The 26,771-nt window shown below is 39.0% G+C and overlaps 1 protein-coding gene across 1 annotated transcript in view; it reads right to left on the reverse strand.

Annotated features, from left to right (window-relative positions):
- Positions 1-26,771, reverse strand: part of RFTN1 (raftlin, lipid raft linker 1) — an 885,191-nt gene that overhangs the window by 239,307 nt on the left and 619,113 nt on the right. The window contains exons 5-6 of the mRNA XM_053714209.1: positions 26,263-26,668; positions 24,731-24,934 (exon numbers count right to left, since the gene is read on the reverse strand). Coding sequence (XP_053570184.1) covers positions 24,731-24,934; positions 26,263-26,668 — 610 coding nt within the window. The remainder of the gene's footprint in view (positions 1-24,730; positions 24,935-26,262; positions 26,669-26,771) is intronic.

The raw sequence follows: 26,771 nt of genomic DNA on the forward strand, positions 1-26,771 counted from the left end.
GAAAGAGTTGTTTATTTCTGTGTCTAGGGAAGTTTCAGTATCACATGCTGATGCAAATGTTTTATCTATGTCCCTTAGTCTTTGATCATGTCTGTTTCTAAAATCCTGTGACAGACTAGAGGCCATTGTATGGTATTATTTGTGTTGGCTCTTTTGTAAATTATGATCCAATATCGGATTTTTCCAAGAGTACTGTCCTTAACAGTTGATAGACATAAACAAGTGTATAAATGAAAAGTAGGAAAAGAAACATATCAGTTCCAATATATCCCCAACATATTAATAGTATTCTACATAGAAGGAAAAGTATTTCTACTATGTGAGATAGGGAATCAATCCCGTATCCTATATTGTATTATGGGGGATGCTCACTATACTATGATATATCATAAAAAGGAGAGAGAAAGTGGATATAACGAAGCACTCAGATAATTCAGAATAATATTTGTAGTCCGTATGGACCAACAGTATGGTTTGGTTGGAGTCGGTGAAAATTAAAACTTAACTTTTAATAATATTTACAGTAAAAGAAGTGAGGTAATTCAATGACAACACTACCAATGTGTATGTATAAAAGCAACTAAAAATATATAGTGACGAAAAGCAAACTTGCCCAGGTATCTACCATATAGTGGCCTAGATTTAGAGTTCGGCGGTAGCCGTCAAAACCAGCGTTAGAGGCTCCTAACGCTGGTTTTGGCCGCCCGCTGGTATTTGGAGTCAGTCAGGAAAGGGTCTAACGCTCACTTTTCAGCCGCGACTTTTCCATACCGCAGATCCCCCTACGCCATTTGCGTAGCCTATCTTTTCAATGGGATCTTCCTAACGCTGGTATTTAGAGTCGTTTCTGCAGTGAGCGTTAGAGCTCTAACGACAAAATTCCAGCCGCCTGAAAATAGCAGGAGTTAAGAGCTTTCTGGCTAACGCCGGTTTATAAAGCTCTTAACTACTGTACCCTAAAGTACACTAACACCCATAAACTACCTATGTACCCCTAAACCGAGGTCCCCCCACATCGCCGCCACTCGATTAAAATTTTTAACCCCTAATCTGCCGACCGCCACCTACGTTATCCTTATGTACCCCTAATCTGCTGCCCCTAACCCCGCCGACCCCTATATTATATTTATTAACCCCTAACTTGCCCCACACAACGTCGCCGCAAGCTACTTAAAATAATTAACCCCTAATCTTCCGACCGCAAATCGCCGCCACCTACGTTATCCCTATGTACCCCTAATCTGATACCCCTAACATCGCCGACCCCTATATTATATTTATTAACCCCTAATCTGCCCCCCTCAACGTCGCCGACACCTAACTTCAATTATTAACCCCTAATCTGCCGACCGGAGCTCACCGCTATTCTAATAAATGTATTAACCCCTAAAGCTAAGTCTAACCCTAACACTAACACCCCCCTAAGTTAAATATAAGTTTTATCTAACGAAATTAATTAACTCTTATTAAATAAATGATTCCTATTTAAAGCTAAATACTTACCTGTAAAATAAATCCTAATATAGCTACAATATAAATTATTATTATATTATAGCTATTTTAGGATTAATATTTATTTTACAGGCAACTTTGTAATTATTTTAACCAGGTACAATAGCTATTAAATAGTTAAGAACTATTTAATAGTTACCTAGTTAAAATAATAACAAATTTACCTGTAAAATAAATCCTAACCTAAGATATAATTAAACCTAACACTACCCTATCAATAAAATAATTAAATAAACTACCTACAATTACCTACAATTAACCTAACACTACACTATCAATAAATTAATTAAACACAATTCCTACAAATAAATACAATTAAATAAACTAGCTAAAGTACAAAAAATAAAAAAGAACTAAGTTACAGAAAATAAAAAAATATTTACAAACATAATAAAAATATTACAACAATTTTAAACTAATTACACCTACTCTAAGCCCCCTAATAAAATAACAAAGCCCCCCAAAATAAAAAATTCCCTACCCTATTCTAAATTAAAAAAGTTACAAGCTCTTTTACCTTACCAGCCCTGAACAGGGCCCTTTGCGGGGCATGCCCCAAGAATTTCAGCTCTTTTGCCTGTAAAAAAAAACATACAATACCCCCCCCCCCAACATTACAACCCACCACCCACATACCCCTAATCTAACCCAAACCCCCCTTAAATAAACCTAACACTAAGCCCCTGAAGATCTTCCTACCTTGTCTTCACCATCCAGGTATCACCGATCCGTCCTGGCTCCAAGATCTTCATCCAACCCAAGCGGGGGTTGGCGATCCATAATCCGGTGCTCCAAAGTCTTCCTCCTATCCGGCAAGAAGAGGACATCCGGACCGGCAAACATCTTCTCCAAGCGGCATCTTCGATCTTCTTCCATCCGGTGCGGAGCGGGTCCATCTTGAAGCAGGCGACGCGGATCCATCCTCTTCTTCCGATGTCTCCCGACTAATGACGGTTCCTTTAAGGGACGTCATCCAAGATGGCGTCCCTCGAATTCCGATTGGCTGATAGGATTCTATCAGCCAATCGGAATTAAGGTAGGAATTTTCTGATTGGCTGATGGAATCAGCCAATCAGAATCAAGTTCAATCCGATTGGCCGATCCCATCAGCCAATCAGATTGAGCTCGCATTCTATTGGCTGATCGGAACAGCCAATAGAATGCGAGCTCAATCTGAGTGGCTGAGTGGCTCAGCCAATCGGATTGAACTTGATTCTGATTGGCTGATTCCTGGATGGTGAAGACAAGGTAGGAAGATCTCAGGGGCTAAGTGTTAGGTTTATTTAAGGGGGGTTTGGGTTAGATTAGGGGTATGTGGGTGGTGGGTTGTAATGTTGGGGGGGGGGGGGTATTGTATGGTTTTTTTTACAGGCAAAAGAGCTGAAATTCTTGGGGCATGCCCCGCAAAGGGCCCTGTTCAGGGCTGGTAAGGTAAAAGAGCTTGTAACTTTTTTAATTTAGAATAGGGTAGGGAATTTTTTATTTTGGGGGGCTTTGTTATTTTATTAGGGGGCTTAGAGTAGGTGTAATTAGTTTAAAATTGTTGTAATATTTTTATTATGTTTGTAAATATTTTTTTATTTTCTGTAACTTAGTTCTTTTTTATTTTTTGTACTTTAGCTAGTTTATTTAATTGTATTTATTTGTAGGAATTGTGTTTAATTAATTTATTGATAGTGTAGTGTTAGGTTAATTGTAGGTAATTGTAGGTAGTTTATTTAATTATTTTATTGATAGGGTAGTGTTAGGTTTAATTATATCTTAGGTTAGGATTTATTTTACAGGTAAATTTGTTATTATTTTAACTAGGTAACTATTAAATAGTTCTTAACTATTTAATAGCTATTGTACCTGGTTAAAATAATTACAAAGTTGCCTGTAAAATAAATATTAATCCTAAAATAGCTATAATATAATTATAATTTATATTGTAGCTATATTAGGATTTATTTTACAGGTAAGTATTTAGCTTTAAATAGGAATAAGTTATTTAATAAGAGTTAATTTATTTCGTTAGATAAAAATTATATTTAACTTAGGGGGGTGTTAGTGTTAGGGTTAGACTTAGCTTTAGGGGTTAATACATTTATTAGAATAGCGGTGAGCTCCGATCGGAAGTTTAGGGGTTAATAATTGAAGGTAGGTGTCGGCGATGTTAGGGAGGGCAGATTAGGGGTTAATACTATTTATGATAGGGTTAGTGAGGCGGATTAGGGGTTAATAACTTTATTATAGTAGCGCTCAGGTCCGCTCGGCAGATTAGGGGTTAATAAGTGTAGGTAGGTGTCGGCGACGTTGTGGGGGGCAGATTAGGGGTTAATAAATATAACATAGGGGTCGGCGATGTTAGGGCAGCAGATTAGGGGTACATAGGGATAACGTAGGTTGCGGCGGTTTACGGAGCGGCAGATTAGGGGTTAAAAATAATATACAGGAGTCAGCGATAGCGGGGGCGGCAGAATAGGGGTTAATAAGTGTAAGGTTAGGGGTGTTTAGACTCGGGGTACATGTTAGAGTGTTAGGTGCAGTCGTAGGAAGTGTTTCCCCATAGGAAACAATGGGGCTGCGTTAGGAGCTGAACGCTGCTGTTTTGCAGGTGTTAGGTTTTTTTTCAGCTCAAACAGCCCCATTGTTTCCTATGGGGGAATCGTGCACGAGCACGTTTTTGAGGCCGGCCGCGTCCGTAAGCAACTCTGGTATCGAGAGTTGCATTTGCGGTAAAAATGCTCTACGCTCCTTTTTTGGAGCCTAACGCAGCATTTGTTTGAACTCTCGATACCAGAGTTAAATTTATGGTGCGGCCAGAAAAAAACCCGCGGAGCGTTAACAGCCCTTTTACCGCCGAACTCTAAATCTAGGCCAGTGTGTGTTACATAAGAGTATGGGTTTGTCTGTCAGGGAAGCACCCAAAAATGCTCCAGGAATCAATACCCTGGGATATCAAAAAAATCGGTCCATGGGTAAAGATAGCTTGTCCATTCAAGTGGGCCAACTCAGTACGCAAGTAAGTCAATTATGTACACTATTTACTAATATGAGCCAAGCTGTTACGGCTCAGCACCCTAATAATCCTTTTTTAGGGGTACAGCCAGTGGCAAGCAGTGGGCCACAGGCACAGTCATAAATACTGCAGTATCACCTAAGAGAGAGGGGAGAGATATACCAAATAAAATGATAAATGTCAATAATTGTACTAATCATGTTCTCTCCCTACAGACCGGAAATGGACGATTTAGCTGTGATGACGAGCAACCTCAGCCTGAAAGCTCTAACAAATCTCTTCCTTTGCAGTATTCTCTTAACCTTATTTCCACATATGCAGTACACAGGAACCCTGTCTATCCTATTACAGAGGGATGGACTGGTAAGAATGAAGTTTCTTCTGCATTAGGTAACATGGCAAATACAGGAAACCCGTGGCGAAGCCCACAGATGTATAATCATGCAAATGTTATGTGTGAAATGGTAGAAACTGCAGGGAGATATTATGTATTAGCTGAGCTCCAGGATTCAGTCTCCAACCCTATCATGGGACTGATTGACACTGGATCTCAGGCAACTATTTTATCCCACAGGTACTACACACAGCTAAATGAGCTAACACCCCATAAACCTAAACTAAAATAAAAGAAATTGATGGTTCACTAATAGGTGTTGGGCGTGACGCTCTCAAAGTCTACGGTACTGCATGGTTAAAATTTAAACTGGGGAACAGGGTAATAAGACACCCTGTCATTATAGTGGATCTGCCAACTGATCGTTTAATTATTGGTAGTGATCTCCTGAAGCGATTAAGCACCATAATTGATTGCATAAATAATGTAATTTGGTCACAAGTAAAAAGGCCTGTTAATTATGAGCAATCCGGTATATCTCGCACCCGACATAACTGTCACATGGTGGAAGAAAAGCCAGATGCTGTGGAGATTTATTTCAGGAATGACTCTATACCTGAAATCACTATCCTACAAATAGATGATCAGACTCCTTTAAGTGGCTCTGATGGTAATACTTTTAAAATTTTGCCTAGAAAGATAGCAAATATTTCCTTAGACGGCGATGTATTAACCATATCTCTCCACAAGGGGGTCATAAAATCCCTGAAGGGGGAGAACATTCGCAATTCCTCGCAGAGATTGCAAAAGTTAAAAAGGATGATCTATTTATCCCTATGCAAGTGCATGACCTTGGTAAAACCATATATGCTAAACTGAACTTAAAACAGGAAGCTAGCTACATAAGCAAAAGCTTATTAGCGCAGATAGCTGCACCTAAAGTGATTAAATATCTTTCTCCCCAAAACCACTGTGTCCATGGCCAGGATGACAGGTCTGAAAGCTATAATGTCACAGCTAAATGTTTATTATCTATCTCTATAGATAATAAATCAATGAAGCACCTGTTTTTAGTTTTAAATACTCCCCATAATCAAATATATATTGGCAACTATCTCTTACATAGATATGCCATACAAATAGACTTGATTAACCTTTGCCTCTGGAGCAGGTTAAAGGGGGACCCAGAAGCATTTTAGGATGAAAATGCAGCCCTGAAATCAAACCTGCAAATGCCATATGCTGTGAATATGCAGGCGTCTAACGATGTTGTAATCCGTGCTGGGGCTGATAGATTACTCTTATCCTTACAGGTAAAGAGAGGTCAGAAATGGAAAACTTCTGAAGCACTAATATGCCTCTCCCATAGAATGCAAAATCTGGGTATAACAATGACCCATACTCCTATGGTAAATATTGGAACTATTCCAATACATGTTATTGTGCATAGCATGACCCCACAGGATATAACCTTATCCAAGGGAACTACCATAGGATATGCGCTGGAATCAAGTTATTACACTTTTGGATTCCAGAATAATGTAATTGGGCTAATACCTGAAGGATACTTAACTGAAGAACAATTAAAGGGACACTCAGGTTAAATTAAATGTTCATGATTCAGATACAGCATGTAATTTTAAACAACTTTCCAATTTACTTCCATTAAAAAAATGTGCACAACCTTTTATATGTACACTTTTTGAGTCACCAGATCCTACTGAGCATGTGCAAGAATTCACAGACTATACGTATATGCATTTGTTGCTATCACATGGTACAATGGGAGTGGAAATATACATACATTTGAAATTTGTTATAAAAAAATCTACTACTCATTTGAAGTTCAGACTAAGTGCTGTTGCATTGTTTTGTTATCTTGCATTTGTTGATTATACAAATCTAATATGTTGACTGGTCCTTTAATAGAAGAATCCTTTGCATCTATGCCAGAGGGACTATTTACAATTCAGTCTATTTATCCCTTCAGGTCAGAGGAAGGCATCTGTAAAATTGAAGAAGCCTCTCTAGTATTTGATTATTCAAACAAAGTGCAAGAATACCCCAATACCCAGAGTCATGGGGGCAATGTAAACTATAACCGAGGGGATCTCACCTCTAGGTTGGAAGAAGCCTATGAGATACGACAGCCTGAAATCTTTCCAGGATTTCAGCAAATATTCGAAGAGCAAATATCTTTAGCTAATGGCTGTTCCAGTGATGATGAACACCAACAGCTACGAGAACTCCTGATGGAGTAAAAGGATATTTTTGATAGGGATTCTTATGACTGTGGGACTACAGACTTGCACATTGCAAGAATTCAAACAGATCCAAATGCACCACCTGTCTTTGTTAAACAATACAGACTTTCTTTAGCCTCATTTGATTCTCTCACATAAATCATAAGAAACTTGGAAGAAAGAGGTATTATCAGACAGGTGCATAGCTCTTAAAACAATCCTATTCTAGGTGTTCCTAAGCCCAATGGGCAATGGCGTTTGTGTGCTGATTTAAGAGAGCTAAACAAATGAGTGTACATGTCTGGCTGGCCTGTGCCATATATTGACCAGTGCTTAGCACAGATGCAGGGATCCAAAATATTCACTGCCATTGATTGTGCACAGAGATATTAGACCATAAAGGTACATGAAGAGGACCAGTATAAGCTTGCATTCTCATTCCAAAAGGTCCAGTATGCATTCCAGAGGCTCCCATTTGGATACATAAATTCAGGACATGAATTTGCTGTATTCATGCATAAGGCTATGCCTGATGCACTGGAAAGGGGGACCTTATCTTATGTTGATGATATTTTAATCAAAAGCACAGATTTTGAAAAACACATCACAGAACTTAAACACGTCCTCAGCCAACTTAAAAGGGCAGGTGTCAAATTATCCCTACAAAAAGCTCAATGGTACCGCACTCGTGTAAACTTCTTGGGACGTTACTTCTGAAGCACTAAATCCTCAGAAGAAAAAGGTGGAAGCTATAATAAATTCTAAGAACCCAACTAACTTAAAGGAATTGAGATCATTCCTGGGTATGACAAATTATTTTCGCAAATTTATTGATAATTATGCATAATTTGCTAAACCACTGCTACTTCTTCTAAAGAAGGATGTGAAATGGCACTGGAGTGAGACTCAAGAGACAGCCATCAAGGAGCTGAAGAGAACACTCACTCAAGCACCTTGCTTAGCGTACCCTGAAGGTGGTAAACTTTTCTACTTGGAAACAGGTTACATAGGTATAAGCATGAGTGTTGTTTTATACCAAAAGCATGATAATGTAAACAAAGTCATTGCTTATGTGAGCAAAACTTTATCCCCAGTAGAAATAAAATTTAGCGATTGCGAAAAAGCCCTCTTATCTACTGTATGGGTTGTACAAAATTTCCGCAGCTATATACAGGGCGAAAAAATTATTGTAGAAACAGCCCACCAGCCTTTGCTATATCTGCAAAGTGAGAGAATAAGAGATGGAAATTTGTCTAATAGCATAACAGCGTGGACTATTTCCTTACAAGGCTGGCCTTTAGAAATTCGCTACAAGCAGAATAAAAAGAATCCAGACGCACAAGGGCTTGCTGAGCTCCACGACTGTACTGCTAAGGATCATGGGGAAGAGTTATTAGAAGATGATTTCCTGGAGGAACAATTGCTTTCCCCATATAAGATATACAATGAGGACCATTGTCAAACATTACCTTGGGTATATGTTGATGGTTGTTCTTACCATGCCACTATTGATAATGAGCACAGATTAGTTGCTGGCATTGGTATAACTTGGGTAAATGGATTCCCAAATATATCTATAGGTTTCAACATTGTACTAAGATCCAGCCAAGTTGCAGAACTAACTAATGTTCTAAAAAACATTGAGATGGCTATTGAACACGGTATTAATAAATTTGTGATCATTACTGACTCAAATTACGTGCGTGATAGTTTTGTTGAATACCTGTCAACTTGGAAAAGAAATGGCATGCAGAAAACTAACAACAAACCAGTCAAAGATGGCAAGTTGTTCTGCGAGATTGATAATCTAGTGGTGTCCAATGATTTAACCATACACTGGAAAAAGACCAAGGGTCATTCCAGGGTTCTAGGTCCTGATAAGGAAGGCAATGATCTTGCAGATCCATTAGCCAAACAAGGAGCCATAACTGGAAAACTCTTTAATATCGACCACTAAATGGGTGCAATCCAGGTAGAAGCCATTACCAGAAACCAGGCTAAACAACAGAGTGAGCCTAACCTGGTACAATGGAGTCAGGATTCTCCTAGTGAGGACCTGACCACTAGTCAAAAAGAAGTCCCCATTGTAGGCACCTTCTATAAACACATAGAAGATCCTGAAAGCAACCCCATCTCAAAAGATGACTGTATTGGCAAGGACAATCTTAGAATCTTAATTAAATCCAAATCACAATTCAAGTTACAGGATGGTTTGTTAATTAGAACCTCCAAAACTGGCATCCAGCAATGGGTGGTACCCACCGAGTTCAAGGGTCTCATGCTTCAACATGCCCATGATGCTCCCATATCTGGCCATCATGGTGCCAAATTAACATATGAAATATTGCGTGACTACGCCTTTTGGCCACACATGTTGAAAGATGTTCAAACTTACTGTCAAGGTTGTTTAATCTGTCCACAGTTCCAACCCACTGCACCAACGCATAGAGCGCCATTGCAGAAAAGGGGGATGGTAATGCCATGGTCAGATATACAAATTGATTTTATTTGTCCAGTAACTAGGTTATCAAGCGGTAACAAATACATGTTAACAGTGACATGCCTATTCACTAAATAGGTAGAGTGCATCAGTGCACCTAACAATAGTGCTGAAAGATGCGCAGCATTGTTCATCAACCATGTGTTTTCCAGATTTGGTTTACCCCAGCGAATCGAATCTAATCGGGGAACCCACTTCTCTAGTGAAGTGATGACCAAGATGTGGAAAATACTAGGGGTCAAAATAAAGCTCCATATTGCATATAGAGCTGCCTCAAGTGGGGGTGTACAGCTGTACAACCAGTCCATTGTGAAAATCCTCAAATTGTTTGTGAGTGAAACGGGTAAAGACTGGGATGTAAAATTACCACTAGTCCTAATGGCATTAAGAGCAACTCCAAGTAGTGCTACTAAGATGTCACCCTTTGAGTTGATGACTGGTAGAAGAATGGTTCTACCTCAGCATCTACTGTACCATACATCAGACCAGAACTTGATAAACGCTGCCAATATGCATCAATATGTGGAGAACCTAAGTAAGCACCAGCAATATGCCTTTGCATTTGCGCAAAGTAACTTAGAGAAAGCTGCAACTGCCACTAAAACCTATTATGATCTCAAAACATCTAAAAAGGAATATGAAATAAATGATAAAGTTTATCTTTATAACTTTGGAAGATATCAGGTTAAGGAGAAGAAATTTCTTCCATCATGGAAGGGTCCTTTTGTCGTTACTGACAAAATATCTCCAGTTGCCTATAAAATTAGGATACCCAAAAATGATACTTTTATGGATAAATGGGTCCATATCAATCGGTTGCGAGCGTGCCATCCTAGATCCCAACTACAAGTCATAGAGGGAGAATGAAATGTCATATCCCCAAATGCACTAAAGAAATATTGTAGTTTAACGATGCCTAGCTAATGAGCATGAGGGCTCAAAAATAACAGACTCTCTTCATAGAAGGCTGTCTATGATACATACTGTCAACACACTCACCAAGTACCACTGACTTTAAGCCAATTCAAATACATGTGTCCTACATCTATTTAAAATTGGAAGGGGGAATTATGTCAGGGTATCTGTGAATGTCAGTAGATAATATATATGTATTGCAGTTCTGAGGTCATGAGACATTAGATGCCTGACCACAATTAAATCCTCCCCCACTCAATATTACACAGAAAGAGAACAAACGATTTAGACCGTTGTCTTCAAAGTAAATATCAGCATTTTGAAACCCTCAGATGTGTAGGTCCATATATGGAGTTTCCTGCCCAAAATGGATAATAGATTTACAGACCCCCTCACTGCTCCATACAGAGGGAGCCTAAATGTCTGTGAAAATGCTTTTGGTGGAAGCTATGCATCACTAAAGCCAGGAATATAGTAATTAGCACAGACCTGTTAATTGCCCCTAAACCTCAAATAAACATCTGTGCTGACCAAACAGAAACACATGTTTGTATTGTAGCTTTAAAATTAATTTTTAAAGTACAACTTGTGTTTAAATTTCAAATATAATTGATTCTCAGACTGTATGTATATATATATATATATATATATATATATATATATATATATGTGTGTGTTTGGGTTGGCGAGTGAGAGTGCAATTACTTGGAGTCTATATATATATATATATATATATATATATAAGTATATATATATATATATATATATATATATATATATATATCCTGAGAAGAAATGCCTAACAGTAACATATTTTCTGATGTTTTAAATTAGAGTTACACAGGATCAATTGTAGGCTGAGTAGTTTAGTTGTACTGATCTGAAAGTTAATGGCTCATACTTTGATATAATGCAATTCAATTGTGAATAAGGTTAATTCTAAAGGTACATTTGGTTTGCTTTGTAAAAAATATTGTAACAATATAAGTGTGTATCATCTGATTCATAACCTGGTTTTCTATAAATATAATTCAATGTGTTCATAACTTTAACTAATATAAAGAATTTAGGAATTTATATTAATTGTAATTGTTTCGTATATGCATTTTATTGGGGGTTTGTTTTAAAGAATAATTATTAAATATATTGTATTATAACCTGGCCATATACTGACAGGGTCATGACAGAGAATGCAGATGTCTTGCGAACTAATTTGCATCTGTATTTGCAGCAATGTTTGTAACATTGGTATACATAATACTTATAAAGAAATTTTAAACTGTCCTCTTTTAAAAACAAATCTGGAACGTTAGTGATATTTTAGATGGAGTTTCATTAATCAGTTGTAATGAAGATGCGCTATAACTTACTTTTAAGTTATATATGAAATTCAAATATCCTGCGCTCTGCTGCCAACTTCAAAAGCACATTTTTCTGTCAGCTAACGGCTTGAACTGTAAAATAAAAATGCCAAAGCATTTAAGCTTTTTTATGGATTATATTTAAAGAACCTGAATATGGTCACACCTTTACCACATTATAAACTAATCTATAGGTTTATTGCAAATTAGCCAATCAGAACAGAGGGATCCCAGTGAAGTGTCACAATGTAAAGGGATTTAGTCGGGAGATGATAAATACAGGACAAGTTGACAAAATGCTTTGTTTATATGTTGGCATACATAAAGAGACATAATACTGCAATTACAAAATGTTCTCGTACAATAGAGCTTGTTATTATTGCACAAATAATTCCGTTTGTGTGTTTAAAGGGACATGAAACCCACAATTTCTCTTTCATGATTTAAATAGAGAATACAATTTTAAACAACATTCCAATTTACTTCTATTATTTAATTTGCCTTCTTCTCTTGTTATCCTTTGCTGAAAGGTTTATCTAGGCAAGCTTAGGGGCAGCAGAGAACCTAGGTTCTAGCTGTTGATTGGTGGCTGCATATATATACCGATACTGATATGTCATTGGCTCACCCATGTGTTCAGTTAAAAACCATTAGTGCATTGCTGCTCCTTCAACAAATGATACTAAGAGAATGAAACATATTAAATAGAAGTAAATTAGAAAGTTGTTTAAAATTGTATTCTCTATCTGAATCATAAATTTTTGTTGGGGGTTTCATGTCCCTTTAACTGATGCAAGGAGGTCAAATATATGGTTAATGTCTCACAGCAGATATATTGCCAAGCCAGTTCTGATCAGGACACTGACATAATAGTGAACCTAGGGAGAAAAAATATCATCACTCCACCTGGAATGACATATAAGAGTTTACGAGTGCACAATCAGCTCCCTTATGATACAGGGAATATTACAATTTTTAATAAATCAGATTTAAAATGGTAGATACCTCGGTCCTAAGAACCTACACATACATTAACATCAAATAGAACACAGTGAAAAACCTGTATAGGTAAGCTCCATAAAAGAGGAAAGATCTTACAGCATAACCCCCGGTATTCCTAGCCAATAACTGGTTACATCAGCATCAGTTGTGGGCATGCAAACAGGTTAACCAAAAAAAGTCAAGAAAGAATATAAACTGCTACGCATTTTGGCCCGTATACGGGCCTTTGTCAAGCATAAATTGTGAAGGAATTTAAAAAATGGTCATTGTTGGAGCCAGAGATTTAAAAACGGAGGCGACCAATCAGTGCTTCGCATACGTTCCCGCCCTCCTCCCCAATTATCGGGCAGAAGACTACCTGAATGAGGACTGAGAGCTATCGATCTCTTATTAGTTGGCTTCAATATCCATTCGTACCTGTGACTGATGTTGACCAATCATTGCATCGCCTACAAGTACATGATATCCCTATGGTACATAAAGAAGTGTGTGTGTTGTGTGGCTATCTGATTTCAGACTAAAAACCCTTTACGTATAAAGTCCAATCACGTGATTGATAATAACCAATCACGTTGGTGCTTACTCTTCCATTATAATCTTATAATAATTACATCTATTGTAAAACCAAAAACGTAATCTATTGCTTAAGCTGTGATTGCAACATTTATTATGTGGGTATGTCCACTCGCACCCTTGCTACTAGAATAACTAAACATCTCAGTAACATTCGCAATGCCAAAAAGGAATTGAAAAAAGAAAAAATAATAACCTACTGTGGCTAAACACTTTCTGGTTCATCACAATGCTAACCCTAAAGTTTTAAAGTGCTGGGGTTTAGATACAATTAAATGTGGTATCAGAGGTAGAGATGTCCAGAAATCGCTACTACAAAAAGAGACTAAGTAGATATTCCTTATGAATAGTGTGTGCCCCAATGGAATACATGATAACAACAATTATTGGGTGTATCTATAAAGTATGTACTATCAACAAAATAAGCAAAAAAATTCATTGTATGAACCTTGAAACTAATTTTTTTACATCACCAATGTGTATATTTAGTGAAAAACATTTATGATGCATTCTTAATAGTAATAATTCTGTTAAACAACATTGTTTTTGTACATTTATATCGTTATACAATTGCCCATGAGATTACAATGGGGTAGTAGGCTCCTACGTGATTGGCCAACAACAATCACATGACCGGACTCTCTGCCATTTTCAAAGTCCTCAATAAGGTAGCCCTGTTCCATTGCACTTTGTCCATAAAATTATAATGGAAGAGTAGGCACCAGCGTGATTGGACTTTATACGTAAAGGGTTTTTAGTCTGAAATCAGATAGCCGCACAACACACATACTTCTTTATGTACCATAGGGATATCATGTACTTGTAGGCGATACTATGATTGGTCAACATCAGTCACATGGTACAGATATGAATGGATATTTAAGCAAACCAATAAGAGATCGATAGCTATCAGTCCTTATTCAGGTAGTCTTCTGCCCGACGAATGGGGAGGAGGGCATTAACGGATGCGAGGCACTGATTGGTCGCCTCCGTTTTTAAATCTCCGGCTCCAACAATGACCATTTTTCAAAATTCCTTAACAAAATATGCTTGACAAAGGCCTGTATACAAGCTGAAACACGTAGCAGTTTATTTTCGTTTTTTACTTTTTTTGGTTAACCTGTTTGCATGCCCACAACTGATGCCGACGTAACCAGTTATCGTCCAGGAATACCGGGGGTTATGCTGTAAGCTCTTTCCTCTTTTTATGGAGCTTACCTATACAGGTTTTCCACTGTGTTCTATTTGATGTTAATGTATGTGTAGGTTCTTATAACCGAGGTATCTACCATTTTAAATCTGATTTATTAAAAATTAAGTTTAAATATTCCCTGTATCATAAGGGAGCTGATTGTGCAATTGTAAACTCTTATATGTCATTCCAGGTAGAGTGACAATTTTTCTCCCTAGTATCACTTTTTAGAGGAGTAGCACCCGGTTATAATACCAGTTTATTTGACCCCATTCTATCAACATAGTGCCACACTCACCCCACACAACCATTATAATAGTGAACCTGTCCGCCTGCAATTGCCACTTGCAATGCTACATCACACGGCAAAATTAAACATTGCACAAAAGGTTTCTTGTGCAATGCTGTCCCTCCATCGCTCCTGCCTAACCAATTGCGCTGGAGCAGGGCATGTCAATCACCCTGAACAAGGGCATGTTGGGATGATTGATCTCAGAGGTGGCGGAGAGGCAGAAGAAGCAGTTCCTGATTCTTAAATATGTGGCTGCAAACCTGCTCCACATGCAGCTTCATAAATTCACCCCTTAACGTAACTTTAATATGCACATTTGCATTGATGATTAAACACTGTTTACTGTCAGCAGAGTCCTTACTACCCACACATTACAAGAATAGATTACCCGGTCCTGTATCTCTATGTACATGACAGCACTAAGAATATTTATTTTATTTTGTTACCTATCAGCGGTACTAACAGGAACAGCACAAGTGGAACTGATGGTCAGCATTTTCTCTACCCTTTGTCCTCATTTATTATAAGAAATTCAATAAAATATGTAAAGGGTACATTTTTGCAGACTAAAATATTAAAAAGATATTGTACAAATAAAATATAGAATAATACATAAATTAAATATGTTTGATAACAAATATCCATATGTTCTCCTAAAGGCACTGACATTGCTTTTTTACTGTATTTGGTTTAAATCTCAGTTCCAAAACTTCCTTGAGTTGTTATGACACTGGGTTGATTAACCTTTTTGTGAGTTTGCCCAGATTAGAGTTAATCTTCTGAAAATAATTTCATATTCATGTTACATTTTTCTAAAATGTAAAGGTCTCAGGCCGCCCACAGCAGAACGCTATTTTGCAGTGAAGTGATGTTAGCCAAAAGTGTGCTAGCTATCCGGCATAATTCCAGCTGGCCCACTCGACTATTGGCTAAGAGGTGAAAACGTCACCTCATTGAAAAAACAAAATGTATGCTTACCTGATCAATTTCTTTCTTTTCGGATATGGAGAGTCCACAACGTCATTCAATTACTAGTGGGAATATCACTCCTGGTCAGCAGGAGGAGGCAAAGAGCACCACAGCAAAGCTGTTAAGTGTCAGTCCCCTACCCATAATCCCCAATCATTCGACCAAAGGGAAATCGAAAAGGAATAACACAAAGGTGTAGAGGTGCCTGAGGTTTAGTAAAAAATAGCTGTCTTAATAAAGGGTGGGGTTGTGGACTCTCCATATCCGGAAAGAAAGAAATTTATCAAGTAAGCATAAATTTTGTTTTCTTTCCTAAGATATGGAGAGTCCACAACGTCATTCAATTACTAGTGGGAACCAATTCCCAAGCTAGAGGACACAGAATGAACAGGGAGGGAGAACAAGACAGGCAGACTTAACAGAAGGCACCACCACTTGAAGAACCTTTCTCCCAAAAGAGGCCTCAGCCGAGGCAAAAGTATCAAATTTGGAAAATTTGGAAAAAGTATGCAGAGAGGACCAAGTTGCAGCCTTGCAAATCTGTTCTACAGAAGCTTCATTTTTGAAAGCCCAAGAAGAGGAGACCACCCTAGTGGAATGAGCTGTAATTTTCTCAGGAGGCTGCTGTCCAGTAGTCTCATAAGCAAAACGAATCATACTTCTCAAACAGAGGGAAAGAGAAATAAAAGAAGCCTTCTGACCCTTACGCTTTCCTGAGAAACAAAAAAACAGGGCAGAAGACTGGCGAAAATCCTTAGTCGCCTGTAGGTAGAATTTTAGAGCACGCACAATATCCAAGTTGTACAACAGACATTCTTTATGAGAAGAAGGACTGGGACAGAGAGAAGAAACAACAATTTCCTGATTAATATTTCTATTCGAAACCACTTTAGGAAGAAACCCCAATTTAGTACAAAGAACCGCCTTATCTGCATAATAGATAAGGTAAGGTGAATCACACTGCAAAGCCGAGAGTTTAGAAACTCCCCAAGTAGAAGATATAGCAATAAGAAACAAAACCTTCCAAGATAGCAACTTAATATCTATGGAATGCATTGGCTCAAACGGAGCCTGCTGCAAAACTTTAAGAACAAGATTAAGGCTCCAAGGAGGAGCAACAGGTTTAAACACAGGCCTGATTCTGACCAGGGCCTGACAAAAATATTGAACATCTGGCATATCCACCAGACGCTTGTGTAACAAAATAGATAATGCAGAAATCTGACCTTTCAGAGAACTGACAACCCTTTCTCCAGACCTTCCTGGAGAAAAGACAAAATTCTAGGAATCCTGACCCTACTCCAAGAGTAGCCCTTAGATTCACGCCAATATAGGTATTTATGCCATACCTTATGGTAAATTTTTAAAGTAACAGGCTTGCGAGCCAGTAACATGGTCTCAATGACCAACTCCGAAAATCCACGCTTAGACAGAACTAAGTGTTCAATCTCTAAGCAGTCAGCTTCAGAGAAACAAGATTTGGATGGAGGAATGGACCCTGAGTTAGAAGGTCCTTCCTCAGAGGCAACTTCCAAGGCAGCCGAGATGACATCTTCACTAGGTTTAAACACAGGTTTAAACACAGGCCTGATTCTGACCAGGGCCTGACAAAAATATTGAACATCTGGCATATCCACCAGACGCTTGTGTAACAAAATAGATAATGCAGAAATCTGACCTTTCAGAGAACTGACAACCCTTTCTCCAGACCTTCCTGGAGAAAAGACAAAATTCTAGGAATCCTGATCCTACTCCAAGAGTAGCCCTTAGATTCACGCCAATAAAGGTATTTATGCCATACCTTATGGTAAATTTTTAAAGTAACAGGCTTGCGAGCCAGTAACATGGTCTCAATGACCGACTCCGAAAATCCACGCTTAGACAGAACTAAGCGTTCAATCTCTAAGCAGTCAGCTTCAGAGAAACAAGATTTGGATGGAGGAATGGACCCTGAGTTAGAAGGTCCTTCCTCAGAGGCAACTTCCAAGGCGGCCGAGATGACATCTTCACTAGGTCTGCATACCAGATTCTGTGAGGCCATGCAGGAGCTATTAGAATTACCGATGCACTCTCTTGTTTGATACGAGCAATAACACGTGGAAGGAGCGCAAATGGAGGAAACGGGTATGCTAGACCGAAATCCCAAGGAACCGCCAGAGCATCTATCAGAGCGGCCTGAGGATCTCTTGACCTTGAATCGTACCTTGGAAGCTTGGCATTCTGCCAAGATACCATCAGATCCAACTGCAGCACCCCCCTTTTGAGGGTTAACCTGGAGAACACCTCCGGATGGAGAGCCCACTCCCCGGGATGAAATGTCTGTCTGCTCAGAAAATCTGCTTCCCAGTTGTCCACTCCTGGAATGTAGATGGCAGATAGACAACAACTGTTAGCTTCCGCCCACTGAATAATCCGTGCCACCTGCTTGGCTAAAGAACTTTGAGTTCCTCCCTGGTGGTTGATGTAAGCCACTGAGGTGATGTTGTCCGACTGAAACCTGATAAACTGGGCTAAAGACAATTGAGGCCAAGCTATCAGACCATTGTAAATTGCTCTCAACTCCAAAATGTTTATGGGGAGAGCAGACTCCTCCCGAGTCCATAGTCCCTGCACCTTTAACGAGTCCCAGACTGCTCCCCAGCCTAGCAAGCTGGCATCCACGGTCACAATCACCCAGGAAGGTCTCTGGAAGCATGTGCCCTGAGACAGATGATCCTGAGAAAGCCACCATGGGAGAGAGTCTCTTGTCGACTGGTCTAGATCTATCCTCTGAGACTGATCCGAATGGTCTCCGTTCCATTGTCTGAGCATGCATACTTGCAGAGCTCTCAAATGGAATCAAGCCAAGGGAATGATTTCCATGGAAGCGACCACCAGACCAATTACCTCCATACATTGAGCCACTGATGGCCGAACAGTAGAATGAAGAGAGAGGCAAGAGGAGAGAATTTTGGATTTTCTGACCTCCGTCAGTAAAATTTTCAGATAGAGAATCTATTATGGTCCCTAAGAAAACCACACTTGTAGCTGGAACAAGGGAACTCTTTTCCAGATTCACTTTCCAACCGTGTGAACATAGAAAAGACAACAAGATCTCTGTATGAGTTTTCTTGTTGAAAAGATGGCACCTGAACCAATATGTCGTCCAGGTATGGCGCCACTGCAATTCCCAGAGACCTGATCACTGCCAAGAGAGCCCCCAGAACATTTGAGAAAATTCTGGGAGCTGTGGCAAGGCCAAAACGGAAGAGCCACAAACTGAAAATGTTTGTCTAGAAAGATGAATCTCAGGAATTTATGATGATCCCTGTGGATGGGAACATGAAGATACATGTCCTTCAGGTCTATGGTCATCATGAACTGACCCTCTTGGACCAAAGGAAGAATGGAACGAATGGTTTCCATTTTGAAGGACGGTACCCTGAGAAACTTGTTGAGGCACTTTAGGTCTAAAATGGGTTGAAAAGTTCCCTCTTTTTTGGAAACCACGAACAGATTTGAATAGAATCCTGGACCCTGTTCCCTTACTGGAACTGGAACAGTCACTCCCAGGGAGGAAAGGTCCTTGCCTCTCTTTTTACCTGGTCTGCAGATAATCTTGAGAGGTGGAATCTGCCCCTGGGCGGGAAAATTTTAAATTCTATTTTGTAACCCTGAGATACTATGTCCACAGCCGAAGGAACTAGGACAACTCGTTTCCATGCTTGACAAAACAGGGAAAGTCTGCCCCCAGTTGATCCGATCCCGGACCGGGGGGCCGACCCTTCGTGCCGCCTTAGACTCAGCTGAGGGTTTATTTGATTGCTTCCCCTTATTCCAAGACTGATTTGGCTTCCAAGAAGACTCGGACTGCTCCTGCTTGGAAGAGGGAGAGGAAATTTTTTGACCTTTGAAGTTACGAAAGGAACGAAAATTACTTTGACATCCTTTGAGTCTGTTCTTCTTGTCTTGCGGTAGAAAAGACCCTATTCCACCCGTAATATCAGAAATTATTTCTGCCAGACCAGGTTCGAACAAGGTCTTACCCTTGTAAGGAAGCGCCAGAAGCTTGGACTTAAAGGTAACATCAGCTGACCAAGATTTTAGCCACAATGCCCTGCGGGCTAGGACAGTGAAGCCAGTCATCTTGGCTCCCAGTCTAATAACTTGCATGTTAGCATCAGAAATAAAGGAATTGGCTAGTTTAAGAGCCTTAATTCTATCTTGTATCTCCTCCAACGGAGTCTCTACTAAAATTGATTCAGACAAGGCGTTGCACCAATAAGATGCCGCACTTGCTACTGTGGCAATACAAACTGCAGGTTGCCATTGAAGACCTTGATGAACATACATCTTCTTCAAATAAGCTTCCAGCTTTTTGTCCATGAGATCCTTAAGGAGCAGCTATCCTCTATAGGGATCGTAGTTCTCTTAGCCAGAGAAAAAATAGCCCCTTCTACTTTAGGTACCATGCGCCAAGAATCTTTAATGGAGTAAGCAACAGGAAACATCTTTTTAAATACAGGAGACGGGAGAAAGGAATCCCTGGCTTCTCCCATTCCTGTGAAATATTCTCCGTCACACGGTCTGGGACAGGAAGAACTTCCACAGAGGAAGGAACATCAAAGTATTTATTAAGTTTACTAGCCTTCTTAGGGTTGACAACGACAGAAGTATCAGAGTCGTCCAAAGTAGCCAATACCACCTTTAACAGTACACGAAGGTGTTCAAGCTTAAATCTAAAGTTTACTAGTATCAGATGAAGGAATAATACTGTCCAAATCTAAAATTTCACTCTCAGAGGCTACCGAAGTATCCTCCTCATCATCAGACTTATGAGGGAGGGCAACCTGCGTAGCAGTAGGTGGAACAGAACCCTTACTATCTAAATGTCTAATTTTCCTCTTGCCTTTTCCCAGCATAGGAAAATCAGATAATGCCACAGATACCGCAGAAGATACCTTTTCAGCAAAATCTGCAGGCAAATAAACTCCTCCAGGAGGCTTAGAGGAACTGCAGGGCACTGTATGTGATGCCATAGAGGCTTGGAAAGTTTGAGGAGAAAGCTGTGGCATTGCCTGAACAGCATCATCCTGAGAGACATTGGGCTCAGAGGGCAACAATTTATCTTTAAATTGAAGTGTTCTAGCTAAGCATGCAGCACAGAATTGCATAGGCAAAACAATTTGTGCCTCAAAGCATAACAAGCATTTGTCAAAAGACACAGAGTCTTGGTCCATGTGCATAATACTAAATAAAAAGTTCCCCAAATTGAAGAAATTTTTTAAATACACTGTAATTTAAAGAATTTTTAATATCACAGCCGCTTAACATTATGCAAAAAAGCTTTAAAATAATAGGCCCCCTTCACCTCAGACAGGCTGAGGTGCCTTGCCGTAACACTTATACACAATTTGGCTCCCAGAAGTCTCTAAAACGATCATATAGTACAGCGGTTCCCAACCTGTGGTACGTGTACCACTGGGGGTACTTGGCAGACCGGTTGGGGGTACGCAAAAATATTGTTGTTAATGGTGGAAGATGCGGGGGGGCACTCTCAATGGGTCATCAACTAATAACCATCGTGGAACTGTGGAAGGAAGGAGCGCTCAGCCGGAAAGTGACAAGTGAAGTCCTGACCTGGCATATAGGCAGATGGGAGCCCCATCACCTGAAATATGTGGACCGGGTGTGGATGACTCCGGTCCACATATTATAGATCACCCTGTGTCACCAGACAGCTTAGCCTCCTGCTCCACCCACCCCTGTGCACAAAATTTTGACTGTGAGTGTGCAGTTAGAAGCAGCACTGCAGCAGCATAGCTGCAGGGACACGTGTGGTAGAGCCGTGGAGGTTGCGAGTCACACGGGCGAGGCGGGTCTGCATCGCCAAATAAGTTATAGTCAGTCCTGGTAAGTAAAGTACTAATGCTAGTACTTGCTTGAGTCAGTTTGGTTCACTTCCAACTAAAAACGTCTATAGTGGCTGGGTGGTTAATATCGATCTGATCTCACAAATTCAAATATTTATTTTTATGATCATTACACTTTGACTCCCCCCCAGGGCCCTGTTTAGGGGCAACCAGGCATCTGCCAGGGGCACCAGCCACACAGCAGGGCTCCTCCTGAGAATGAGATCTGAGCTTTTAATCCTGTTGATACATGTACAGTCGTATGCCACTCAGGTATAGCTTACCTCCCCTATAAAAAAAAGTGCTTCCTTTATTTTGAGGGATGGGTGGGGGTAATGAAGAGAGGGGGTACTCATAAATGAAATGCCTAATCAAGGGGTACGGGAGAGAAAAAAGGTTGGGAACCGCTGATATAGTAGATTGACACTAAAAAGACTAAAATTCAATTACACCACTCCGCTCCGTGAATATCCGACAGCAGAGAGAAGTCACATAACCGGCAGAGAGAGGAAACTACGCAGCAGATAAAAGGCGCGCGTTTCCCTCTGCCTATAACACCGGAGCTTAATTTACCCAAACGCTCAAGCAGTCTGTCAGTTAGCCTGTTCTAGCTAAGCAAGCAAAGAAAAACAACTGCCAAATTTTAAGTTTATTAGTATGTGTGTGTGGCTTACGTTTTATACAGGGATTTATGTATAAAGTATTTCAACAAAATTAGCCCAAAGAGGAAAAACGTCCCAATAAAGGGAAGATTAACCCCTAGTCTCAACATACATAATGTGCCTATTAGTATGAAGCAATGTTAGCACTTCCCTTCAGGTGCTCGCTGCAAGCCCCGGTTCTTCCACACCATTTGTTCCAGAAATTGTTTTACTTTAATGCTCTTGATAAAGACTTCTTTTAGCAAAAACATGTTGAGCTATATTTAAAAAAAAAAAAAAAAACTGAAGCTGCACCTGAAGACACCTTTGTGATGATTTTAATAAAAGGCTTATTTTAACTGCAAGTTTGTGCGCCTACCATATTGTCTAAAACCTGCTACACTATTGTGAGCTCTTTTATTTTGGAGGTGAAAGCAACAAGGTTGACTCAGAGGACGTGGGCAGCTTGGTTCACTGGAGGTGACAAAGCGCCGCCACTTTCAACATTTTATACATAATGTGCCTGCCCACTGCCAAAGAAAATCCTGTATAAAGGATTTTAAAAATGTCCCACTCTACTGCATATGACATATTTTTCTGAAGTGCAAGTCTCCAAGACCTAGAAGACAAAAGCACTTACCTGCAGTCTAGATGTCAGGCAGGAAAATAGCTCACAAGGCGTGAAAGGACACATACTCCTTACAGAGACCTGTAGAAAAAGAAAGAACAGAGTAACCAACTCTGGATTTCTGTACCATGGGCAGCAATGTGTTAGGAAAAGCAAGGACTACCTCACAACTTCCTAACTGCTTAAAAGCCACCACTACGCTACTGAAGAGATTGATGTGGACTCAGCTAAACCCAAATACTTGCTTGCAGGGAAAAGAAACCGAAAAAGGAATTAATTTCTTCAGACACCAAACTTCCCCTCCTCCATTGACAGAAGCAAAGAGAATGACTGGGGATTATGGGTATGGGAGTGACACTTAACAGTTTTGTTGTGGTGCTCTTTGCCTCCTCCTGCTGGCCAGGAGTGATATTCCCACTAGTAATTGAATGACGTTGTGGGCTCTCCATATCTTAGGAAAGAAATAGCGTTCTGCTGTGGGCAGCCTGAGGCGCTCAGCGCGGTGAACGCTGCAGACAAATGAAGGAACTTTTATACTTCATGACTAAAAGTCCCGTTTATTTGTTGCACTAATAAATCCTAGTGTTTCACAAACGCTAGCATTTACTATAACTTTAAATACACTGCAAAACATACAGTTTAGATATAAAAGGACATATTTGGAGGATTAAAGTCTTTTTTTTGTATTAAGCAATAAAATTGCAACCAATGAAACCAGGCAGTATGGTGGTAATACAAAGATGAAAAAAAATTACAATGAGAGCTACCTTGGGCAACTGTGCCATAGGTTTGCAATCTCTGACAGAATTTGATAAAGACATTTTCATCAAAAGTAGGGAAAGTTAAAGCTGTTTAAAGGGACACAAAGCATTTTTTTTCCCTTTCATTATTAAGATAGAGCATATACTAATATCTATATCTAATTTGCTCTTGTTATCCTTTGTTGAAGAAACAGCAATGCACATTGGTGAGCCAATAACATGTTGCATATATGTGCAGCCACCAATCAGCAGCTCCTGAGCCTATCTAGATATGTTTTTCAACAAAGATTACCAATAAAACAAAACAAATTAGATAATCAAAATAAATTTAATAGTTGTTTAAAATTGCATGCCGTCTCTAATTCATTAAAGAAAAACAATTCTGTTTCATGTCCCTTTAATTTTTTTTTAAACTAACTGAAAGTTCCTTACTGTGCAATACTGGTCAATGACATAGAAGTTAATTGGATGATAATTAAAACGCTCACAACTCAACTCAACTATTGGTTGACATGACACATAAAACAATCATAAAAACAAATGTGTTTTTCTAAATGCAGGAACATCTGTTTTACAAAAAAAATGCTTGTCTGTCTAAATATGTATCTATCTATAAATCTGTGTGTTTATCTGTTTGTCATCTGTCTGCCTGTCAGTCTATCTATCTATCTATCTATCTATCTATCCGTCTGTCTGTGTCTATCTATCTGTCTGTCTATTATTCATATCTCTATTTCTCTCTCTATCTATCAACCTTCCTGTCACTTCTAGTAAAGCATGTACCATTCCATTATCAATAATTTGGTGTTGCATTTTCATAATATGCATTTGTTCTTAACCAATCCTGCTTTTCCAAACACATTTTATATTCAGATTCATCACATGTAGGTTTTGGCTATATGTGAAATTCCATACCATTTACCATTCCAAGACAAAAGACTGCATTCACCAGGGTGCATCCTTTTCTAAAATGGTCCGTCATGTGCTCTAGCCAATTCGCTTCCAAACCAGTGACAGCATTTCCATCCCTGGAGATTTTCATTGGGATATTGACAGTGTAATACTTTTTGTATCTTTGCTGAATCTTTGGCTTGTTGAATATCGCCAAAATCTCATTTCCTAAAAAAAAAAAATATTTGTTAAATGATTTATACATATACTGAAACCCTGATACAGCAAATAAAAGTAACAGACTTTTGTGTTAGGTGAGAATTCAGAATTCCTTAATTTCCTATGATATAGAGAAACACTATTAATCATCAACATTTATTATGGTGAATAGCGATGTTATAATAAATAATATTATATAACCTAATGATATTTGTTATGATGCATACTTGTATTTTGCTTAAATTAGTGCAAACAAACTTTTATGATTCAGACAGACCATATCATTTAAAACACTTTCCAATGTACATATTGTTATTTTGTTGTTGAAACATAGCTCCTTTACCGTTAGTGCACACTGAGGTATGCCAGCAGTTTGCTAGTATCCTGAGTATTATATGTACAACATTGCCATAAACACTACTGCCATATAGCACATGCATGCTCCTAAGCCTACATCAGTATGCTCTCACGGAATTGTTTCAACAGAGAGAACAAAGTAAGTTATATTGATATTAGAAATACATTGTCATTCTCTAATGTATTGCAATTGTAAGCTCTATCTGAATGATGAAAGTTTCATGTCCAAACTTATATTTGTATAATACCTCATTCATGAGAGCATGTCATTTTAAAACCATGTAAACTTCAGTGTTTAATCCCAGCAAATGGGTTAAACACACAATTAAAGTTCCAAATACTGGCGTTTGGGTGACCTGTAGTTTCTGCTTTGGACCAGCAGTACTCTAGTGCTCCCAATCAGTACTTTAACTATGTATTTAACCACTTTGTGGGGGTTAAACACAGAGCATTGCAGGGTCACTAGCTTTAAAATTACATGCTCTAATAAATTAGAGCATGTCATTTTTAGACTGTACTGGCCATTTAAAGGGACATGAAAACCACATTTTTTTCTCTCATGATTCAGAAAGAGCATGCAATTTTAAACAACTTTCCAATTTACTTCTATTATCTATTTTGCTTCATTCTCTTGATATCCTTTATTGAAACACATATCTAAATATGCCAAGTAGCTGCTGATTGGTGGCACCACATAGATTCCTTGTGTGTTTGGCTCACCCATGTGCATTGCTATTTTTTCAACAAAGAATACCTAAAGAATTAAGCAAATTAGACAATATAAGTAAATTGGAAAGTTTAAAATTGTTTTCTCTATCTGAATAATGAAAGAAATAAAGTGGGTTTCATGTCCCTTTAAGTCTTTAAATAATATTTTATAGAGAAGGTACAGCTGATACAGTTATATATTAACGTGCCCTTTATTATTAAGTCATCACTAGTTATGTTACTCCTCTAAAAGCAAAGTAGCCTTTACTTACTCCTAACATCAGGCAGCGTTGAGTCTACAGTGATCTTCTCTTGTACAAAGACATCCTCGTGTGAGTGACCTAAGTTAAGATCTGCAGTTTGCTCTGTTCCATGTGTTGATGAAGTCTGTAAGTTTTGTTGATCATTATCGTCTCCTTGACTTGATAGTACCTTATTGAGATCAGCATCCTCTCTGCTTAGTGCTGGTGAAGTGCTTCCATTAGTGTAATCTGATTTTTCTTTATCAGCTGAGGTATTACTCACAAGACCCCCACACGTGTTTCTGCTGGACGTATACCCTGGAGAGCTGCTATTACTCAGACTATCAGAAGGACTGGGCAACAGACTCGGTGGAGATGCATAGTACCCCTGTATTATTCCAGCAAACTTGGATCCTTGACTGGCAGCATCTTCAATCTAGAATAAGACATAACATGAAATAAAATTAAATTAAGTTTAGTTAGGCGCTCCTTGGATTTCAACCCACTTGTGCTCACTGATATTACGACTAACATGTTCA

Source organism: Bombina bombina, chromosome 5 (assembly GCF_027579735.1).
Source record: "Bombina bombina isolate aBomBom1 chromosome 5, aBomBom1.pri, whole genome shotgun sequence".
NCBI classification, from domain to species: domain Eukaryota; kingdom Metazoa; phylum Chordata; class Amphibia; order Anura; family Bombinatoridae; genus Bombina; species Bombina bombina.